At 38.4% G+C, this 24,663-nt stretch overlaps 1 protein-coding gene across 1 annotated transcript in view; it reads right to left on the reverse strand.

Moving 5' to 3' along the window:
• GRIP1 (glutamate receptor interacting protein 1) overlaps nucleotides 1–24,663 on the reverse strand; it is a 224,165-nt gene that overhangs the window by 122,194 nt on the left and 77,308 nt on the right. Inside the window, exons 5-8 of the mRNA XM_039234294.1 lie at nucleotides 22,464–22,609; nucleotides 15,095–15,178; nucleotides 9,800–9,875; nucleotides 7,269–7,414 (exon numbers count right to left, since the gene is read on the reverse strand). Of these exons, the coding sequence (XP_039090225.1) occupies nucleotides 7,269–7,414; nucleotides 9,800–9,875; nucleotides 15,095–15,178; nucleotides 22,464–22,609 (452 nt within the window). The remainder of the gene's footprint in view (nucleotides 1–7,268; nucleotides 7,415–9,799; nucleotides 9,876–15,094; nucleotides 15,179–22,463; nucleotides 22,610–24,663) is intronic.

The following is a 24,663-nucleotide window of genomic DNA, read 5'->3' on the forward strand; positions in this document are numbered from 1 at the left end:
AGCACTTGGGTAGTACTCTAAAAAATGGCCAAGAAATGACCTAATGATTGATAGAAGTGCTTACCTGTTACTCTTCTTAAAAGGAAATGCAACTATGGTCTACCTAATACATGCATGTGACCTTACAGAAACTTACCATGCAAAGAGGTTTCTTCTGACAGAGTTGAGACAGTTTTTCATTTTTCTAAAATACACTAAAATTAAAGGACCAATTTTCCCCTTAAGGGACATGTTTAATTTTAGAAGCATAATATTCAATCTGAAAATGAGGAAATTTTAACCCATTTTCCATTAATTTATTAATGTCTCAGAATGCCAAGATCAAGATCTTTGCAGATAATGGCTTCACAGCAGCAACTTGCCCTTATGCCTATTATAGAAATGCTGGGAAGAAATCTCTGGTAAATGAGATTGCTGGGTTTGTTGTGATTAGCAAGGGAAGTGGCCAACTTTCCTTTTTGTTTTTAAAGTTTCTTTATTTTGATAGAGAGAAAGAGAGCGCACACATGTATGTGTACACAAGTGGGGGAGGTGCAGAGAGTGAGAGAGAGAGAATCCCAAATAGTACAGATGTAATTTTGTGGAAAACTTTCTGGTCTTCCATTTATGATATTTTCTGTGAAGAGGTAGTTATGCTGGTAACCCACAAAGAAGCACATGTGTCATACATACTTCTAGGAACCCTTGAGAAATTCGGTGTCCAGTACATTGAGATCGTCTAAAAGAAACTTATTAGAGAATACAGACAGTGGCCAATTTACTCTTGGTACTTGTGACTCAGAAGTCACTGGTGGAAGTGTTATATCTTAATATTCTGAAAAAATGAAATGCAAAGCATGGCCAAGATCCAGTTGTGATGACAGCAATCAACCTATACTTTTTAAAAAATATTTTATTTACTAATTTTTGAGAGAAAGGGAGAGAGAGAGAGAGAGGGTGAGCAGGGGAGGGGCAGAGACAGAAGGGGACAGAACCCCAAGCAGGCTATGCACTGTCAGTGATGTGGGGCTTGAACTCACGAACCGTGAGATCATGACCTGAGCTGAAATCAAGTCGGACACTCAACTGACTGAGCCACCCAGATGCGCCATAAACCTAATCTTTTGATTGTAAACGGAGCTAGTCATCTTTTCTAAAGACTCATAACACTTAAATCAATATCTGTTAAAACAATTACCTGAAAATTACTAAGGACTGAATATAAGTAAGGCCTATCCACACATCTGGGCAAAGGTATAATATGCGTGGGCATTTCTAAGGAAAGGATAACATTTTTTTCAGCATCCTTGATTTTGCACGCTGGCTTGGTCCATATATGTAAGAGGAAATATTTGAAGCTGAACACAGAAAAAATTAAGAGGAGAGTCAGGGGCTTAGAGGAACACAGAAAAACACCATCAGTAGACTAAGAGATTTTGATTTTACATTCTGAAATGTAAGATGACATCATGAAGTAACTTCATTTTAAACCTAACATATAAACATTGATGTTTTGCTATATTCTATATACATCCACTTAATGACGATCAGTCATAAGAACAGCTAATCTATAGGTGATTTCATTGTTCAATCCACAATTGTCAGTAAGAGCCTCCTATGTGTATCTGGAGACTTCATATGAGATGCAATAGAAATAAGCAAAAAAGATGATTCAATTAGTATCCCCAAGGAGTCTATGGAACCTAAAGGCACAACAGAAAAACACAGATAACTTAGGCAAGACAAAATGTAAATGCTCTCCAGAGTTGCCAAGGGAGTGCTAGTGGGCTCAAAAGTGAGAGAAAATGAAAGACACTGACTGAACCAAATAAGAGTAAGATCAGGGAAGGAGGTGGAGCTATATATACATATATATATTAGGCCTGACAGTGGAAAAACTCACAGTATTTCACAGTATTTGAGAAAACATTTTAGTAATCTCTCCATCTTTATTATCAACTACAATAATTTGCCGGTTACATTTGACATCTACTAAAATGACTCTGATTACTGTTTCTCGGTAAGAAAGTTTATTTAAATTACACTACAGTGAGCCTTGTTTAATATAGCTGACAAGAAATCCATATTAACTGATGGCTTCCTACAGCTCTTCCCATGGAAGAAAGAGGAAAGTTACAAAATAAATAATTATTAGAGGATCTTATAATTTTTAAAACTCCTGAATAGATTATAAATCAGTACACATTTGGCATAATCTCTAAACCTCTTGACTCTGTAGCACCGGCCTAATGAGTGATGTTCAGAACAAAGCCCTTGAGATAACTATGTGTGCCTCTATCAAAGACTCGAGTATCTTTAACATACATTCTAGGAAACATATTTTAGAAATATATTCAGCAAAGTTTTAAGCAGAATAAGTATTTCAGTGAATTTTAGAAAATAAAACAACCCAGAACACGTTACTACTCAAATATTCTTCCTACCAATCAATGACTTAGTACTGTCACAGAATGAAGCTTCAGCTCCTTGTTCATCCAGGGTAATAATGAGAGGCCTGAAGTTCATTTTAGGGAAGTGGAATATGGAAACAGTCAACTTTAATTTCCTGGTATTCAATAATGGCTTAGTTTAGTTATGGTAAGCACTTTATATATATATTCACTCAATCTTTCCATCAATCCTTTGTAGAAGTGCTATTCTCCTCCCTAGTTTAGAGATAGGAAGGTTGAAGCTTAGAGAGGCTTAATAACTTCTCCAAGGTCAACAGAGAGCCAAGACTCAATCAAGTTTTTTTTTTACTTCACGAGGCACTACATTTTGCTGAAGTCTGATGTTCATGCTCTCCTTGTATTTTATGTTATTTGGTTTCCAGTAGCAGTAGCAGAGCTCTCAGACCCAATTGTTTGGTAATAGATTTCAACAATAATAAAACTGGGTGTTTTTTCCTATAAACATTTTAAATGATTAGTTCATATTTACTACGCACCTCTTATGTGCCAAACACTGCTTGTGTATTAATTCTTTTGCTTCTTACAGCAACTTGTGAGTGTGGTGGTATAATGACCACCATTTTACAGAGGAAAAATCTGTCCTCTGTGCCTCAATACTCTGCCTTGGTTCTCTGTCTCCATCACTCAAATTATTTTTACACGTTCCTGTTCACCTTCCTGACTTGTGACTTGTCACATTTGGAGAGCCCCAGAGCTCAGTCCTCTCTTCTTGTTCTCACTCCCCTAAGGTGCCTCATGGTTTTATGATCCATCTCTGTGCTGTTGACTTAAAAATTTATATCACCTGCCCTAACTTCTACAGTGAAATCCAGGCTTAAATATACAACTGCATTCGCCACATGTCACTTGAATGGTAGAGAGATATCTCAAACAGAACATGTCCCAAATTGAACCCTTAATTTCCCCCTCAACCTATTCCTGTCACAGTCTTCCTCATCTCAATACATTCTCCTTAAAATATTAACATAGATTAAATTCAACTTTAATTAATAAAATCTATAGTGTCAACAGCTTTTCTAAATAGACTACTGAATCTGCTGACATTTATATTTTGAGATTTACTGAAAAAATATATCTGATTCCAGGGTTGAGATTTATGGTTGGATGGGTAGACATGTGTGCATGTGCGTGCGCTCGCGCATGCATACACACACTTCCTAAGAAATAATTTGTGTCCTTTTAAGGGTGTATAAATAATTAAAATGAATTTTTATATCTATGATTATAGATATACATATATGTCTAAGATATAATGTGTCATGATTTTAGTAATATATAAATAAATAAAAGTATTAAATGTAAAGCCAACGCAACAAGTATGTCCTGCTGGCAAATGAAAAGGTGCCTCATATGGTTATTCATGGAGACAGCGTACATTAAGCTCAAGATGGGATATCATTAAACATCCATCAGAATAGTTAGCATGAACTAGAGTCAGAATGCTAAGTGCCAGTGAGGATGTGAAGCAAGGAAAACTCTCATATTAGAGGGAATATAACTCATGTTAGTGGAAATATAATATTTAACATCAACATATATTCTCAAAAGGGCATCTATTACTTTCATCAACTCAACACCATGTGCTCTGGGGAAGTGCCATTTCTCTGTTTCATTCCGCTGGGGTTGTTCAACAGACACTTCTGCCTCCCTTACTGAAGAAGCAAAGAGTGCATTATATCCCTGGACACAGTGATTAGTGTAATGGTCAGCATTTGCTCCAAAGTAAGTCACTGAGACTCTTTTATGGGAGATCCAGTCTCATTTCTTTCTCTGGTATCATAAACTCCCAAGATGATGTAGAATTGTGGCTGCTGGGGCCATCTTGTCATCACGTAAGGGGAGCCTTTCCTAGGCAAGGAGATCGGAGAGACAGAATGCCTGTGACATTACGGAACTTGTGTTTGAAGCCAGGATATACCTTGGACTCCAAGCTTTTGTAGGCTAACAAATTCCCTCTTGAAGCTAGTCTACACTGGGTTTCTGCTCTTTGTACTTGATGGTGTTCTTGTATACTGTTGAGCTATTGCTCCTCATTTTCCCAGGCTGTGTTGTGTAAGAGCACATTTTATTCCTTTTGAAGAAGAAGAGCTCCAAAAGTTGCAAAAGAAAAGTATTACAAAAAAAAGGAAACTTTTTTTTTTTTTTGCTATAGAAAGTTCCAGTTCATATTTTATGAACAATTCTAACTGAAAGTTTCTTATATTCTAGGATACCATTTGTACTTCTCTTTCTTCTAATTGTTATTCTCAGTTATTTGAGTTTAGGGATCCCTAATCCTATTTTAACCCAAATTAGGAAAACAAGAATGGAAAAAAGCAAGAAAGACAAACAGAGAAAAAGGAAGATGACTATAGGGAATATTAGAAAAAATATCCAAGTAGGACAACTAGAATAGAGTAGTACTCATAGTGAGAAATGGAGAGCAGAATATCAAAGAAGAATTAGGTGGCTGGAAGGGAAAGGAGGAAGAATGGAGGACAGACAGTGAGGAACAGAGTGAGAGAGAAAAAGCTGAGAAGCAGTAAGCAAGTCTGCATTTGACAAATGAGGTAACTAAGGCACAAGGAAATAAGTAACATGGTCCAAATTCGTAGCTAGAAATCAGTCGAGTGAGAACAGAACCCATATCACCTAACTCCAAATCCAATTTAAAACCTATGTAACAAAAGAGAAATTCATTCATTTTTGAACTTTCCATGTCAAGGGTATATCGTACTGCTTATGCCGCCAAGAACTCCTTAAATCTCATATTTTAAGTCTTTTAAGAAACCTCATACCTCTTTAAAACATTTCCGATCAATAGACATATTAATATTTTCAAGCAACACTGTTCTACATGAATCATTATACAGAGTGGGAAATAAAGGAGAAAGGAGTTTGCAGTTGTAGAATAGGCTCTTTCTCTGTTACATTTCACCAGCACAAAACTTACTGGTAAAATCAGGTCAAATAATCATGTCCGATAATTGTATAACATGATTTAGTTTCAACTTCAAGTTCCAATTCATTATCTCATAATTTTTCTGCCATAGTCAACATTGCACAAACGTGGCTCTCCCTTAAAAGCCAGATGAGGATATCTTCCATGGATGTGATGGTAGAAATAGAATTAATTTCCACTGTAATCATTATTGAAAGAAAAATACTACACTGCGTTTGGCTAGATATGTCTCCTAAGGCAAGGGAGAGAAAGCAAAAATAAACTATTGGGACTATGTCAAAATAAAAAGCTTTTGCACAGCAAAGGAAACCGTCAACAAAACAAAAAGGTTACTATTAAATGTGAGGGGATTTGCAAATAATATATCTGATAAGGGTTTAATACCCAAAATATATAAAGGAAGAACTTCTATAACTCAACACCAAAAAACCAAATAATCCAACTAAAAGTGGGCAGAAGAATTGAATAGACATTTTCCTACAGAAGATATTTAGATGACAGACAGACACATGAAAAGATGCTGGGCATCACTAAACACCAAGGAAATGCAAGTCAAAACCACGATGAGGTATCACTGTACACCTTTCAGAATGGCTAAAATTAAAAAGACAAGAAATAGCAAGTGTTAGTGAGAATGTGGAAGAAAAGGTGGAAATGTAAATTGGTGCTTCACTATGGAGTTTCTTCAAAAAATTAAAAATAGCAGATACCATATGGTCCAGTAATTCCACTATTGGGTATTTACCCAAAGAAAACCAAAACACTGACTTGAAAAGATATATGCACCCTATGTTTACTGCAGCATTATTTATAATAGGTAAGATACGTAAGCAACCTAAGTGTCCACGGACAGATGAATAGATAAGGAAGGTGTGATTTATATATATATTATGCGGTCACCAAAAAAGGATGAGATAATGCCATTGTAGACAAAATGGATGGATTTAGAGGGTGTTATGCTAAGTAAAATAAGTCAGACTGAGAAAGAAATACCATATGATTTCATTCATATGTGGAATTGAAAAAAAACCCAGGTAAGTGAATAAACAAACAGAAAGCTGAAGCAGAGCTATAAATACAGAGAACCAACTTATGGCTGCCAGATGGGCAAGGAGTGGGGGTGGGCAAAATGGTTGAAAGGGAGTGGGCAACACAGGTTTTCCATTATGGAATGAGTAAATCATGGAAACGAAAGGTACAGCGAAGGGAATATAGTCAAAGGTATTGTAATGATATTGCATGGTGATGATGGTAGCTACACTTGTGGTGAGCATGGCATTACATACGAACTTTGCCAAATCACTATGCTGTACACCTGAAACAAATGTAACGCCATGTGTCAACTACATAAAAAAAATAAAGAATACTGTACTCCACTTCTCATTTTAATCACTGACACGATATGTCCCCTTTCCTCTCTTTGTCCCTAAATCTTATGATAAAATGGTCATTTCCCTTAATTCTGATTAGCTGGCCTCATACTGTGAAGTTACAGGGAGGAAAGAAATCTCCTATTTTTCTCAGTCTCTGCGTAGTAAAAGAGAAATTACCCTCTAGTTAATAATACTATTTTTGTGATCTGGAGGGGGAAATACTTTGCTGCCAAACTCTAATCCACATAGAAGAACTGATTGCTAGGTGAAACATTCTGATGGAATGAGACCTTATTATAGAAGCTATTGACACAAGAACTCTAAATCGCTGAAAAGCACCACTCACCTCTTCCTGAACCCAACAGAGTAATGATAGAGTATTGATGGAATTCTGTCTGCTGTAAGAGGACAGAACAGTTCATTCTTAATCCAAAGTGGTTTATCAGGGACGGACAATGACATGACCCAGAGCTTAGCAAGCACAACCTCAGGACTCCGACATACCCATCACTGAGACGTCATATTCAATCAGCAGTGTTGCTTCTTGTCCACACTGTTTAAGAATACTCATGGCTTCCGCATGCGTGGTTCCGAGAAGCCGGATTCCATCCACACTGAGCAACCTGTCACCAGGTTTGATGGTGCCCTCTCTGAAGGGAGAACACAGAAACAGTCTTCATTAATGTAACCTAATGGGGGGGTTAGCATCAAATGTCCCATAGCCAAAGCGGCTCTTTCACACCTTCTGCCATCCATCCTATTTGTGTTTCTTCTTAAGCATCAAGTGTGATAGTAAGAGACTAAAGAGGTAGCTCTGAACAGAAGACTGGTGCAGTGTGCGAGTCAGTAATAAAGAAATAATTGCATAACAGTCAATCACCAAGTTACCCCCAGTTAATTCTTGGGGTGCAAAAGTACTAAAGGCACACTTTCCCTTTTCTAGGTTTTTGCCTAAATATCTAAAATTGATTTACTAGAGCCCAGAAAATAGCATTTACCTATTTTTTCCAAAGCCAGGTGAGCAGAAAAGCCTGCTGATTCCATTCCATTTATTAGCCGTGAACCCAAGCAGGACAGGGAGCACTGGTGAAAAATTTCCCTATTCTAGAAATTTCCCTATTGATTTATAAGGCCATTTTGGCAATCATTAAATTGATTCAGTCTCATATTCCTTGGAAGAGACAAAGAAATACTATTCTTTCTGCTGTGACCACAGACACTCACGGCACTGGGAGAAGACGCCTCCGGAGATTAGAAACACCACTAAAATATAGTCAGGAGGCTTCCAGATTATAACCATCCTGCCTCAGGGAGGGTCAGGGATAGGGCACATTGAATGGGGGCGGGAGGATTACAAGTTGAGGATTTGGAAAGGATAAGAATGATCTCTTAAATATCCTTCATCTAGATAATTCTCTAGAATTTTGACTCCAAAGTTTTATCTTAAACTTTTAGATCCCATTTCATCCTAAATTAATTTGATAATAATGTTGCTCAGAAACTAGTAGCTTGCTTCTGACATTTTTGTCAACCCCAAGGTAAATGTTAATAAGGAATGGAAATCTCATTTACTGCAGAAGAATAATTCACAAGAGAAGCAGGAGAAAGGAAAAAGGAAGATTTCTGTGAAAATTCTGACTTTGTACTATCCTCTGCAAAGGCGAACACACTATAGCATAGGTGAGAAACCAATGTCTTCATATCCTCTTATATTAAACACAAACTTTTTAGAAAAGTGAGCTAACAGTATGGATTTTGAAGGAACATAAACTTGAATTCCTATTCTAGTTCTTCCATGAACTAGCTGGTAAGTCACTTATCCATATGGGGCCTCAGTTTTATCACCTGGAAGTTCGGATAAAAAGTACTTAGTAGGCAGTTGTGAAGATAAAATAAAATAACGTCTGCCAAACACTTAGTACATTTCCTGGCACATGGCTAGCTGCTCAATAAACAGTACTTATTATTACTATTTCTATTGCATAAGAAATGGTTTAAAAAATTATACCCTGGTTCAAAAGATAGTGCTGAGTCAGGGGTAACCAGACCATTTTTCTCTTACCCTTCAACAACATTGAATGGCTGGAGTTGCAGCCCCCTGCCTTTAGGGAATTCACGTTTGCTACAGGAAATTAATATGAAGACGTATCTCCTGAGATAGCTAAGTTGTGAGTTTGCGTAGGACCTTCTCGAATATTTGCGATATGAGAGCTGAGGAACCTGCCCCTTCAGATATTCAAATTAGTCAGGAAGAGATAGCTTTAGACACTGACAACGTTCCTTCCCTTTTATTAAAAGTCACTTCCAGTCTGACATACATAATCATCATCAAAAGATAATAATAATCATAAGGATGTTGATAATAGTAACAATCGGAACGTCACCGCCTAACTTCCCAGGGTAGGAGATTAGCAACTGGAGACTATGTGTTTTAAGTATCTGCCTTTAAAAAGCCAGCTGCCTTCTATAAAATGTCTACTGCATGATAGGTTTCCCTGCAAGGCGCCAGCCAGTCTTTGATAAAACTGAAGACCTTGAAATGTAGGTATTATTATCCACATTTCACAGTGAAGGAAACTGAGCTCAGAACTGGTAAGTCACTTACCAGACATGGAGGGTAGTGAGTGTTGAAACTGCAGTCAAACCTTCTTGCTTCTGATTTTGGAGCCCAAACAATTTCAATTTTCACACATTCCAACATATTTGCTTAATATCTATCTTTCACTATGAAATTTCTTTTTTTTTGTTTATTTATTATTGAGAGATAGAGACATAGCATGAGCATGGGAGGGGCAGAGAGGAGGGGAGACACAGAATCTGAAGCAGGCTCCAGACTCTGAGCTGTCAGCACAGAACCCAATGCGGGGCTTGAACTCACAAACCGTGAGATCATGATCTGAGCCGAAGTTGGACGCTTAACTGACTGAGCCACCCAGGCGCCCCTCACTATGAAATTTCTAATGCATCCACTCTATACCAAAGTCCTCAGCTTTATTGAATCTATTTGGAGTGTGACACAGAGAGGGGAAGTTTACCTGTCCGCAGGTCCTCCAGGACGAACACATGTTATTACAACTGGACGAGATTTATTTCTATCGTCATGTGCCCCTCCTAGCGAAGAAAAGAAATTCAGCTTAAAAATGCTTTCATTAAAAAAATTCACTTACCAAATGCTGGCCGAGAAGCTAAAGGACATTTTGTTGATGTGTGGAGGAAAACATGTAAAATTTTTCCAAAAATCGTATTCATTTTATATAGAATTATGTTTTTGAAGTCATGCTGTCTCTACTTTTCAATAAATATATGGCTGTATTCAGGGGTGATATATAAAATAGTTAACAGCTAGTGTTAGAAGAGCATCAACTACTTACAAGTACCTGCCTAATTAGGACAATAGCCAATTATCAACAAAGTGTAGGTGGGTATACCTGGTGTCAATTAACCTGGGCTATAATACAGGTGAGAAGGTCTACAACCTGGCATAAAGGAAGCAAAAACTCGAGAGGGGGACAATATGTAAGCATATAAAACAAGAAAGGAAAAAGTTCAAGTAGATAAGGTGGGTTCCATTAAAGTTGGGGTGTTCAAAAATTGACAGATAATTTCAAGATGACTACAATGCTTAAACGGAGATTTTATTTCCATATACAGAAAATTTCGGCTCAAGAATTCTTGGAAACATAGAAGCTATTAGATGGAAGGTAATTTATTATAAATTCTCTTCTAAATCCAGGATCCCTTTTTTTAAACATTTTCTTATGTTTTATTTATTTCTGAGAGAGAGAGAGAGAGAGACAGCGTGAGCAGGAGAGGGTCAAAGAGAGAGGGAGATACAGAATCTGAAGCAGGCTCCAGGCTCTGAGCTAGCTGTCTGCACAGAGCCCGACACAGGGCTTGAATCCATGAGCGGTGAGATCATGACCTGAGCTGAAGTCAGACACTTAACCAACTGAGCCACCCAGGAGCCCCAATCCAGGACCTTTTTGTAGAAGGTCCATAGTCTGTGCTCCCCCAGTCTCTTCTTAAGACCCACCAGATGGCCTATTTATTAGGTTTGAGGCAGCCCATTTCACATTTGGACATGTAGGAGTGTTAGAAGCTTCTTCCTAATTATTCATCTGATCTCTGTCTTCGTTCAGTTTTCACCTACTGGTCCTTGTTCTATTATTTAGAGCAGTGAAGCAAAAATGTATGCTTTCTACTACAAGAAACATTTTCTGAAAGTTGAAAACAGTGATTATACACATGCTAAGTCTCATTTTCTTTAGGCTGGACATTTCCACTTTCTTAACTATCCTGCATCTGGCCTGATTTCTGTATACAACATCATCCTGGCTGCCCACCAAATACTTGCCAGTATCTGATGAATATGAACATTATCGTCAGATATTCCTTCCCTAACGTCTGCCTGGTAGAACAGACTGGCATTTCTCAAACCTGGAACAGGTACAGAGGTCAACTGAAAGAATCTAACCCAAAAGACCAATCAAAAGGCATTCACTGTTCCTGATGAAGGCCAATGCTTCCTTTCTGCTTACTTCTATTAACAAATGATTTATTCAGTCTGGCTGATTGATAAAAGCTCCATTTCAGGACCTCACTCTTCCACTTGGTTCGATGGTTTCTTTTGAAATTCCTCCTTATTTACAAGAGGAAATTCACAACTTCCTTGGAAAAGGATTTGAAAGTGAAAACCATGACAACAAATTACAGCACATGCTTACACACATTTATATAAATACCACTATGTAATTCTCTTTTGCAAGGTGCTCATAAAAAGATAGGTTTGTTTTCTCCTGAAGGGATATTGACTTAGAAAAGGATGGGAGCTAAAGACTGTACAAAACTTTCCATAATTTTGATTTGGAGGTCCTAATTTAAATCTGTAACAGTGAATGCACGACAAAGGGTGAGATGGCTCTAAATTTCTCATATGTGACATTTTATCATTATTTGAAATTATGAACCAAATTTAGCTTGTGATTCACTTAGGTTCTAGATATTTGGAGCTGCAAAGCAAAACGAGAGAGACCAGTGGTATCTCCCAATCCTGGCTGCCCATTGGCATTACTCACCTGGAATGCTTTTTAAAAATACCAAGGCCAGAGACACAACACAGACCAAATCTGAATATTGGACTCTATCTATTAGATGAGTAGACCTAGCTACAATTTTATAGTTGAGAATGACTGATAGTTTCCTTGCCCAAAGTGACAAAGAGCTCAGTGGCAGAGTGCTTCTCCCTATTGTTCTGACCTGGTTTCCTTAGCTTGCTGGCAAGGGAATTAACTGAAATATAACTCTGGCAAGATTTAGGCCAGAACATCATTTTTTCTTTTTTTTTTCTTTTTTAATGTTTTTTATTTATTTCTAGGAGAGAGAGAGAGAGAGAGAGAGAGAGAGACAGCATGAGCAGGGGAGGGTCAGAGAGAAAGGGAGTCACAGACGAAAGAGGCTCCAGGCTCTGAGCTGGCAGTCAGCACAGAGCCCGACGCGGGGCTCGAACCCACGAACCGCGAGATCATGACCTAAGCGAAAGTCGGACGCTTAACCGACTAAGCCACCCAGGCGCCCCAGAGAACATCATTTTTCATTCTAAAGGTGCCAGGTCGTACTGTTCAGGGAGTCAAGGTACTAGAACCTAGGACATGTAGCATTAGAAATGCAATTCCATTCATCAGGTAAAAGCCTACATTATTGTTCTAAGACCCATTCTAATTGGTTAAGAAGAAACGCACCAGTACTAAATGAATAGGCTCCATCTGCAATATTGTCTTCTTACTTCCTGCTGTTCTCCTTAGTCCTGGTGTTCTCACTGAATCAGTTTAGCTCAGACTCCATCTATGCCATAATGTCTTCTTGGCCATGATAACACTTACCCACAATACTTTCTCATTCTGCACCTCTTTTTGTGACTAATCCAGATTCTGAAGCAATGGGTGGGGGTCACCTTTTGAGCAAGGAAGACCCTTCAGATGGGCCTCAGACGAATCTAAAAATTAAGTTCTTTATTTGATTCTGATGAGAAATTGTACAAAATTCAACAAACTTTTATGTTCAACTAATATACTAAGGGAGTTTTTAAAGCCGACCAAAATGTGGTACTCCTAAACTAAAACTGGTTCATTATTATTAAGGTTTTAAAGTCACTACAGCACTAAGAAGTCTGATGTCCACACAAATCTAGGCAACATTCAATTATTTATTCTTTTATTTATTAAGGGCCTATGATGTACCAGATAGTATTCTAGGCTCATATTAGAAAATTCTTTTTTATTATTAAAAAAAAATTATTTTTAACATTTATTCATTTTTGAGAGACAGCGAGAACAGAGAGTTAACTGGGGAGGGGCAGAGAGAGAGGGAGACAGAACCCAAAGCAGGCTCCAGGCTCTGAGCTGTCAGCACAGAGCCCGATGCGGGGCTCGAACTCACTGACTGCGAGATCATGACCTGAGCCGAAGTCGGACACTCAACTGACTGAGCCACTCAGGTGCCCCTAGAAGATTCTTTTTATGCATACACATACAGATATTTGAAATTCCTGCCAATGGCAGGACAAGCATTTTGCTAACATTATATCATCAGCTGTTTTGAGGTGGTTGTAGATTGCAAATGCTTCAATGCTTTTTCTGTTCCTAATGATAAATTACTGTTGTTTTAGTTCTTTCATTAGCAATTTGATTTGTTATTGATTAACCATACAACAACTAGTAATGAATATCTGCACCCAGCAGTAATTTTTTACTGTAGCTTTTCAATAATTAGGCTTGTAGGCATGTGATTCAAGAGTGCCTCTCTATCATACTATATTGCAAAAATGAATTTGTATGTACCACCCTCGGAGCCAAAATTACTTTTATATTGACTTTTTACTATATTCATCTAGTTCCTTTACACAGAAATTTGGGAATGGTTAAGGTAAATGATGAAAGTAAAATGATCTTGTTTGTTCCACCTAAAAAAAAGGAGCTGTTCAGAAAAGGGTAATGATTGCTGGTCTAAACAACTCAGTGAACTCGTTTTTCATTTTCTCTACCGCTCACTCAGGCACTTTGTCTTAAATTCACTAGACTATAATTCCCTGCAGACAGGGGGCTTGTCCTATAACTCCCTAATACTTCTCCCTGTGCTGACAATGTTGACATGTCCTTAATAAATACCTGATTGTTTGATTTGCTAAATGATTGGTACAGAATGGAATCTAAAGCTTGGTCATTTAAGACAAAGCGGTATAAATGAATGCATTTCTTTTATTCCTTAATGCATGTGCATTTATTAAGGTGCTTACTCAATTTTTAAAAATTTAATATTTATTTATTTTTGAGAGAGACAGACAGACAGACAGACAGAACATGAACTGGGGAGGGCAGAGAGGGAGACTCAGAATCCCAGGCAGGCTCCATGCTCTGAGCTATCAGCACAGAGCTCCATGCAGGGCTTGAACTCACAAACCACGAGATCATGACCTGAGCTGAGGTTGGACGCTTAACCAACTGAGCCACCTAGGCTTAGTTAATTTTAATTAATTTTTTAAATAATTGGATAAATTTTGGACCCTGGTGAAGTATAAAATATAATAGGTAAAAGCAAAAAAAAAAAAATCAAGAAATGTGAAACGTTAAAAACATTTCTGATGCATATATAGTTCCCTATTAAACTTTACTGTCACACTTGGAATTATGAATTGTTTATGCATAGTCTTCGAAGGGCGAAACTGGTAATAAGAAAAATTAGACATTAAAAGCCAGAATTACAGCTCAGAATTCATGGTTTTATAGCTAAGTTGGAGTCACCTTAAATCTTTATTATTAATGTCATCCCATAATAAACTAAGTTAAGCTGATGCACATAGGTTCCCAAGGGATCAGATTATCTTCAGTCCATTTTTAGAAAGCTACAATAACAAAATGTATTTCAGGAAAAAAAAATAATTTAAACAAAGTTGCTTAATCCTAGAGCATTAAGTCAAATCAACCCATATTCATCAACATTTTTTGACTCAGAGATATAAAAACGTATAAAGGGAAAGCAAAAGACATGTGGAAAAGTGGCAAATCAGTAGGATGAATGAATTGACAAGGTTTACAGTGCCTTCTTGCTCTGTATTAACGGACTGAAAACCGATCTAGGTCATTTGGATTCCACTTTGATTCCCATTCATTGCTTTATTTTTGAAAAGAATGGGTGCAAATATTATAAGGGGACTTTACACATTGGGAATATCTGTTATTGTTGTTGTTGTTTTCAGGATGACATTCACTCCCAATATTTCATCGACAAATTCTCTAAGAATACCTAATGGTTCATGTTTTCTAGCCACCACCTACCTCGTATTACAAAACCAAAGGTATTGCCTTCTTTATGTAATGTGACCTCCACCGTTCGGAAAATAACACTCGATCCTTGAACAGCTGAAAGCAGGGAAGAGAGAGAGAAATATATTAAGTCACAATAACATTTCCAGTTTTTTTTTGATGTGGCATAAAACACTACAGATCCCCCTTGCAAATAATTCTTGTTATGAAAAATACAAGGGCTATAACTTCTTTTCAAAGAAAATACATACGAATAGATGTATCTACTCTATACAAACAGAAAAATACATACGAATACCATAAAATAGTTGTCTGCCTAAGTGACTTAGGCTTAGACCCAAGAGGAATCAAGATCACAGGTACTTTCTTCTTATGTAGCTAGCTTCTAGCTAGAGGGTAATATTCACACTGTTAAAACTCTATATACCAGGAGAGACTCTTCATGTAGTCAGTAGGATTATTTCCCCTTTGTAAAATGCAAAAGAAATATGATTTTGTAAACCTTGAAATAATTAATGTATTTATATTTGTTTTTGGAACTAGTGCAGGAAGAAAAAGTTTTACTCTCAAATTACCACTAATAGACTAGGCTGATGCAGACAGATTTTCTGACATGATGCATAGCAACTAACAAAGGCATCAACAACCCAAATCGAACTTGGAGGGCAAAACCATTTCTATGTACACTCAAAATATTACTGCTGTCTGATAAAATAAAGATTTACTTAATTTCATTTGATACCATCATGCTTATGTTATGTTTGCCTGCTTACTACTCTTATTTCACAAACGAAAATTGCATGTCCAAGTTGAAATCTCTAATCACACAGTATACATGTGTAACACAGGGTTATAGGTTGTATGAAGGTATAGTAACTAAATTCTTCTGTGAGACTTTTTCCAGGAAAGTGGCAGGTAATTCTGGTTAGATAGTACACTATTGCCGAATTAAAAAAAAAAGAAATTTCCACAAATTAATATTTCATCATTATGGATACAGGGATATTTTTATTCAGAGAGATCAAAGAATTGCAAAGTGTAGAATTTGATGGTCTTAGATCCTTAAGTGAATTCGTACAATGATATCTAATTACCTACTGCTGTGTTCCTTATCAGTGGCATATTTTTAACATCGCTATTAGATTTTGAAATGTTTATTGCATGAAGCTATCAATAAGAAATATATGATAGAATAGGATATAGGTATAGATTCTATAGATAGAATTTAATTGCATCTATTAAAAGAACATTTCTTGCCATTTACAGAAATAGGAAGTAATTTTAATTTGGCATTGATTATAATTATTTTTAATTATCAGAATTTCTGAATCCTCAAAGGAATACACATGACTATGAAAAGTACACAGATAAATTCACAAAACTGCACATATCCGGCTGGGATATAAAGCACAACACGAACTTGGATCTGCTGAAAAACAACATAAACCTATGGCTGAACAAATGTTTTGGTATACTGCTGATTTAATTAAATGTCATATTCTTGCTATCTAGGGAATTTCAGTTCATTTTAATCAGCTAGGAACAGTACACACACACATACAACTGAAAGTGTTGAGGTACAGTTTTAATTAAATGAAAGAAACTGAGTTCAAACCAAACGTTTTCTTATTTCCATGACAAACAAGCCACTTGAGGTAATTGGTTGAGAACAGGATTTTTTGTTCTAATAGAACAAATAGTAAGGTAAGGAAAAGATGCAGGGAGAAATAATTAATGAGCATCCACTGTGTGCCAGGAAATCTGCAAAGTGGTTTACAAACACGATTTCATTTAAACATTAAATCAACTTTCAATTTTATACAACCAAATTCTAATTTGGGGCCAGCTGTCCTTGTTGGCTGGGTATCTGTTCTGGGAATGGAAGGCACTGTAGCTTGGTGGCTCAGTCGTTTAAGCATCTGACTTCAGTTCAGGTCATGATTTACCATTTGTGAGTTGAGCCCCATGTCAGGCTCTGTGCTGACAGCGCGGTGCCCACTTGGGGTTCTCTGTCTCCCTCTTTCTCTGCCCCTCCTCTGCTCTCTCTTTCCGTAGAAATAAACAAATAAACTTTTAAAAAAGTTTTAAAAGGCACTGTAGTTTGAATTTTGCTTGAGCTCAATCTTGTTGACCACAAACTCTTACACTCCAATCTAGGGTCAATATAAAGAATTTTAGGATTATCTACAGCATTAGATGATCCACACTCTTGCTGTTTATCATTTACAAAAATAAATGTGAATGTTAACTGTTGATATACTTAATGAAATAGATTTGGTCTTTTTATTTGCATGACTAGATCCTGGTGACTGGATTTTCATATTCCAAAGCAGGACACCGCTATTGCCACATGAATTTTATTCATTACTTCACATTTGTGTGTGTGGACGTATAGATCCAAGTAAAGAGCTTCCCCAGAGAATCGAGTCCAGTACACAGAAGGGTTAGGTTGAAATGAACTCTGCACTGCAAAAACACTTCTCCTCAGCATTTTCGTGGTATTGCTGTCCCTTGTTTCCATATGTGAATATGCACGCACTGCTCTACATATTATTTTACTATAGCAGATTAGATTTTTCTAAATTATATACTACTTCCCTGACTACTCAATTTCTACCTCAACAGCATGATACGGGGTGTATACTTTCCCTCCTCAATATGCTGGGCTTCCCCATGCGACTTCCTTTGGCCAATGGGGTGTTAAGACACATAGGCAGAGGTTGGAAATGTGCTCGGGTAGTTGGGCCTGGCCTGTTTTTCCTCTGCCATAGCCCCAGGAAGAGCCTTCCCTGGGTAGCTTCTGCTCTTTCAGATTGAATCCAGAAGGAACTACATGGAAGAGACCTGAGACTGCTTCCCCCCTCCATCCTCATCCTCATCCTCATCATCAATCACCTGTCTCTCTTAGAATTGGAATTGAGAAGAAGTCAATCAAAGGGACACACTTTAACACATCTTTTTGAATTAAAGAAGGACTCCTGATAGAAAGCTAATCTGATTTAGCTGATGGTTTAACCGTGAGGATTGCCTTTGTCAGTCAGACTCTGCAGCAGACATTTTCCATAAAATAAATGAGGCAAATATGTAGCGCTAAGGTCTGAATGGAAACTTTCACTTAAAGATTAATAAAATAAATAGCATGCCAGAAATTCCATCCTTTCCAACTATTTAACCTTATAATGAAGAATGTTAGGTGGCTTACTAAAAAATGAATGAGGATTATATAGTATTTCAAAATTTCTTAGGGATTATGTCACCACAAAACATGAAGGCATTGCTCTAGATCAACTTTAGTTTTTAATCTGAGAGAGAGAGAGAGAGAGAGAGAGAGAGCGTATGAGAAGGGGAGAGGGGCAGAAGGAGAGAAAGAGAGAATCCCACACAGGCTCCACACTCAGTGCGGAGCTTCACATGGGGCCCGATCCCATGACTCTGGGATTATGACCTCAGCTGAAACCAAGAGCTGGACACTCCACTGACTGAGCCACCCAAGCACTGTAGACCAACTTTTAATACATAAATACCTAAGATACAGTTTGGTAATATTCTGTCTAAATAGTCTCAAAACTACAACATAATTTTAAAGTCAAAAAAACCTTTAAAGCTCACATAGATCAACCATTCCATTTTCATAAACAATCTGAATCTTACAAAAGATAAGTGGTTTGAGCAACGCCACAGTTCCATTCCTTCTCTGTCAGATCACATACACACCGACATGCAACAAATATCCTTCCTCTACTTCTTTCTGGATTTTGGGGCTGGCTGACCCTCAAACTGTGTGATTCTTGAGAGAGTTACCCATCTCGGCCTTGGCTTTGGGCAGCTTATTTTTCAGCAATCTGTTCTCTCCCCAGGGTCTCCCTGCAGCGGCTTGGTCCTGCTCTAGCAGTCTGAGCTCAGTGAAGGGGATGCTTATTAATCCCTTCAACCTCCCTGAACTCAAAGATCTTATTAATTTATCCAAACATAACAGAGGCAGAGATAATCCTTGGAGGATAGATTTCTTCTATCTGATTTCTACCACGAACTTCACACTTTTGTTTTTTAAAATATATTTCCTGTTCCTCATCAGCTTTAATGCATGAGAAAGGAAAAGGTGGTATAATCACCAAGTCATGATAGGTTTTAACCCCTGAATATGTCTGATATCCACTCTACACTTTAACCTTACTAATGCTATAGTTATTCAGGATGTCACCTCTCTTTCGGAAAACCATAATAGCCTTCAGACTGATAGCCTCTTACCTATTCTCCACTTAGCTTCCTAAAATGATAACTCTAAAAACTCAAATCTGTTGATGATGTTCGTTGGCTTTAAAAGTCTTTAAAGGCTTTTTACTGCCCACTTGACTTATCCAGGCTTCACCAGTCTGGCCTCCATTGCTTTGTTCCTGGCCACCTCGCTGGCCTTCTCTCCCTCCAGGTCCTCCATTTCCCTTTAACTCCCTATAATTCCCAGCAATTATAGTCAATTTGTGGTTCAAACCTGTGCACTGGGCTAGGTTCTTCCTTCCTTGCCCTACCCTTTGCCCAAAATGTTCCTCTTTTTCCTGGATCTGCATGACCTCCTTCAAATCTTCTCAAACTCCTCACTGTAGATCCCACATAACTTGGCAAATCTCCACTACTGGCCTTACCCATGGAAAGCTAGACTAAGAGTTCATTTTAGAAAGAGGGTGTGTTTTATTGATATTTATTTCCCCAGTGGAATCAAAATGGTTAATCAAAGAGCATTAGCTCTAGATATCTGGATTCTCTTAACTCCTTGGCAATGGTTTGAGACAGTGATTTCAAAACAAATGGGCTCTGTTAAAGTAAAAGAAAATACAGTACTTTCAGTGTAATAATAATAATAATGGTAATAATGGCTAATAGGCTCTATGGCTTACTGAGTACATAATGATGATCTAAATATTTCACAAGATTATAGCCTTGAATTCTTACAAAAATTTTACATCTGCTATAGCCATTTCAGATGGAAAACCTAAGGCTCAGAGAACTTAAATAACATGCCCAAGGTCACAAAGCTGGAAAGGGGGAAAAACTGATATTTAACTAGTGACACAGTCCAAGGTCTCAGTGCTCAATTTTACTGTCTACTCTTGCTGAAAATGAAAAGTGTTAGGGAGGTTTTTGAACACAGACTTCAATTGATTTTTTTTATAAAAACACCATTATATCTTCGGTGTTAGGTTTTATGTTAAGAATAAGAACTCACAATTGGTCATATACACTCACTCCCTGAGTGCTCACACTTGGTCCCAAAGCTTCAAACACCTTCTCGAATTCCCATTGCTCTAAATGTACATTTCCAACCCAGGTTTTTCTCCCAAACTCCTAACCCCATCTCTAGCTCTCTTCTAGACATTTCCTCTCTGCACATCAAACAGACACCGCCACTGAAGCATTTCAAACAATGAACTTCTTCCGACTGTCACCTCACAAATCAGACCTGCCCACATTCTTGCCCAACCTCATTAATGGCAACACTATCTGTCCAGTTGCTCAGGCTCAAAATCTCAGGTGGTCTTTGACTCCTCTATTTCTGCACTACCCACGCCAAATCTATCAGGAGGTCCTGTTGGCTCTACTCTCAAAACAGATCAAGAATGTAACTGCTTTTCACCATCTCCAGCGCCATCTTTCACCTGGATCATGACAACGGCCCCCCCAGCTGGTCTCCCAGCTTCTACTCTCGCCACTGCAGTTTGTTCTCAACACAACAGCCAGAGGGAGCCTTTGAAAATAGGAATTAGACCATGGGCTTCCTGCCCCCATATCATACAATGCCATCCTCTATCACCCAGAGCAACACTTAGTTTCCTTCCGATGGCCTACAAATACACCTCATCCTTTACACTTCTGACCTCCTCTCCTACTTTTCTTCATGCTCACTCTGCTCCGGCCAAACTATGCTAAGTGTTACTGCAGGCCTGAATGTCTCCCTGCATGCTCGTAATGTCTCCCCAACAACCCCAGTATATTCCCGCCTTAGATCTCAGCACTGGCTGTTCTTCTTTCTGCAGTTCTCTTCCCCCAGAAATCTGCACAACCAGCTTTCTCACCTCCTTCAACTTCAAGTCATTGGCTCAGTCTCAGTGAGGCTGTTCCTTACCACCCGATTTCAACCTGCAAACCCACACCTCTCCCCACCTTCCCAATCCCTCTCCTGGCTCTTTTTTTTTTTCACAGCATTCATGCTATCTAGTTAACCTATCCACTGGGGTCTTGTTTTGTTATCTGTCTTCCCTTGTCAAAATGTAAACTGCACCGATGTACAGAGTGGAGGCTGCAATGTAACAAACGCTCAGTAAGTCTTTGCTGAACAAATGAGTTATTATCGATGATTAATATTCTGAGTCCTCACTGGCACAGAAAAGCAAAGGGCTTTCTCAGGGTAGCATCCACGTTGACAGCTTAATAATAGGAGAGATGGTGCTGGCAGAGCATAGCTTAAATTCAGGCCTGCAGTAACACTTAGCATAAGTATATGTCACAATGAATAAGCATATGGACTTTGGAGTCAGGGAGCCTACTTTCACATAGTGACTTTGCTGCCTATTTATTTGGGAGAGATATTTAACTCAAGCCTCTAAGTGAGAATAATAACGATAATAATGCCTGTCTTATAGTGCTAATTTATACATTATTTATCAAACGTTTTTATAGTGCCAGGTACTGTTCTAACTGCTTTACAAATGTTAACTCATTTAATCTTCACAACAGATCTATGAGTAGGAACTAATATTATGCCCATTTCCCAGATGTGAAAACGGAGACACAGAAAGCTTGAGCAACTTCCTCAAAGGCACACAGTTAAAGGTGAAGCTGGGATTTGAACCTGGCTATTTGACATCAAAGTTCAGCTCTGCTAGGCTGACACTCCTTATGGTGAGAATTAAGTGTAGGAGTAAGGTTCCTTATAATGCCGGACATTTAGTAAGCTCTGAAAATGTGTTGGCTACTCTTGTTACATTACTATTATTTTTACTTAATAAGAATGTGTTTCAAATCAATTTTTATGCTGCTGAAATTAACATAAGTATACAAAAATCAACACAAAGCACATTAAACATGCTTTTCCTAACCCTAGTCACTCAGTACAAAGCCTGGATGGAACTTAATGTGCAGAATTTATAAACGGTGATGTACACAGATCATGGAACATGAGTCCTGTATAATCTTATTGCTATCCAAGCTCTTTTTGATTCTTCCGGAGTGGGCTATAGGTATATCAATTCAAATAATTTCCAAATATCAAGAAACTGTGCTCTGTTACTCCTGTAATAAGACAATGATGCCAAAAGGGAAAAAAAGGAGAACTGTTTTAGGCATGAAAGTGGCATAGCTGTTCTGCCCCTGGGTTGTGATTACTTACAGACTGGTGGTAGCTCATACTCCACTTCAAGAACCACTCTTTCCCCAACGTTCTTCAGCAAGCTGATGATCTCATCATGGCGGAATTTGGCCAGGTTGATCCCATTCACTGCTTTGATGTAGTCCCCCACATCCAGCTGATCGCTTCTGCAAAAGAGGTAATGTGGCTTCAGGGGACCCATCCACTCCACAGGCCTGCCTCTGTTTCCCACTTTCCCTTCCTGCAAATGCACGTAAGCCTGGAGGCCTGCCTGGCAGGAGTCCCTGCTTCCTGGGCTATGGAGGGATACTTTGAAATATCCCCCTACTGGATCTGCTTGCGTCTCTGATTTTTTTCCCTAACCCTTGTCTCTTTTGTTTTTAAAGGGCACATGGAATAAAATAAAGAGGTTTTGGGTGTGTTTGGTGTTTTGTGTTTTTGGTTGCTCTGCCCATAAAGAGTTGGTCCTCTACAAACAAACGATTCAGATCTTGGCATGCCAGGACTTTTTCTTTCCTCTCATTCTCTCTCATTTTTGCTGCTTGCCTCTTGGACGTTTCCCAGCTCTCAGTATCTTCACTGGGAGTTTGTTGAGGGCTAAGGAGAGAGTCAGCATGCTCTGCTACTTAATGCTCAGAGCAGGACTGATAAAAAAGAACAAGTTACAATGAAAGCACTGGGTTTCAGTCCCATGCTTGCCTTTCTTCAACACCATAACAGAACCATGGCCACTTTGGGGGTTTCAGGCAGATTCTACTCTAAGGCAAGAGCAGACAGTGAGACCAAAGACAGTACTTAAAATTCGCATGATGGATAAGGGCCCTCAATAATACTCTTGCCCCAAACAGCAACATGTATGCTTAGGTACTGTACCTAAGTCCAGCCCTAATCATTCCTCTTTGGGGAGCTTTCCTCACCTGCTCCAGCGTGAAGTCCATGCTGTCCATCTTCCCTCAGGTCTACTAACTCACTGGGCAACTTAACCACCTCATGTTCTCTGACAGTGCTCACACTGTGGCTCCATACCATGATGCAATGCTGTTATTGTTCCCAAGCTTTTCATGTTGTCCATACCCACCCCCTCTAGTAAATTATAAGCCCCCTCAGGGCAGAGATCTTATCTTTAATTATTTTGGTTTACAACTTGTAAAATGGTAGTGCCTTAAACAATGACTATTTGGTCGTTGGGAATATAACCGGCACAGCACTACTTTTTTTGTTTTTGTTTTTTTTTCAAAATTTTATTCAAATTCTAGTTGGTTAACATACAGTGCAATATTGGTTTCAGGAGTAGAATTTAGTGATTCATCACTTACATACAACACCCAGTGCTCATCCCAACAAGTGCCCTCCTTAATACCCATCTTCCATCTAGCCCATCCTCCACCCACCTCCCTCCATCAACCCTCAGTTTGTTCTCTAGCATTAAGAGTCTCTTGTGGTTTGTTTCCCTCACTTCTTCCCCCCACCCCCAATATGTTCATCTGTTTTGTTTCTTAAGGTCCACATATGAGTGAAATCATATGGTATCTGTCTTTCTCTGATTGACTTCTTTCATTTCGCCTAATACATTCTAGCTCCATCCATGTCATTGCAAATGGAAAGATTTCATTCTTCTTGATGGCTGAGTAATACTCCATTGTATATATATACCACTTCTTCATTATCCACTCATCCATCCATGGACATTTGGGCTCTCTCCATAGTTTGGCCATTGTTGACAATGCCAGTACTACTTTTAATTATAGCAAAAATACAACTGAAGATGGTATCTTCCCTCTACTTACCTGTTTTTCAGGGGCTACATGAAAAAGTTCGGGAGAAATATGAAGTCCTAGCATCAGAGATTGACCATGACTGTTATAAAAGCAGGAGATGAAGGTGCCTGTGTTGACATCAGCCTAGTTCATAAAGAGTCCCTCAGATTATGAGTCAATTGACTTATGTTTATAAATTATACAAATACATTGATCATCAAAACTAATTACTATTTTCAATGATACTTTGGAAGGTAAGAACTCCAAAACTATTTTTGTGATTTTGTGGACAAGACTATGGGTGTCCAGGATTTAAGATACCTTAACCTCGTTTTTAATGAAGCCTGACCATCGCCTCTGAAGTGAATTTTGAATCTGTCTATAAAGCAAGTCCCCCTGGACCCAGTCCGCAGGACATTCTGCCTTTGCCAGTAGCTAGTGTAGTCTGTAGCTCATAGAACAAG

Source organism: Hyaena hyaena, unplaced genomic scaffold, assembly GCF_003009895.1.
Source record: "Hyaena hyaena isolate Hyena2069 unplaced genomic scaffold, ASM300989v1 scaffold_87, whole genome shotgun sequence".
NCBI lineage: Eukaryota > Metazoa > Chordata > Mammalia > Carnivora > Hyaenidae > Hyaena > Hyaena hyaena.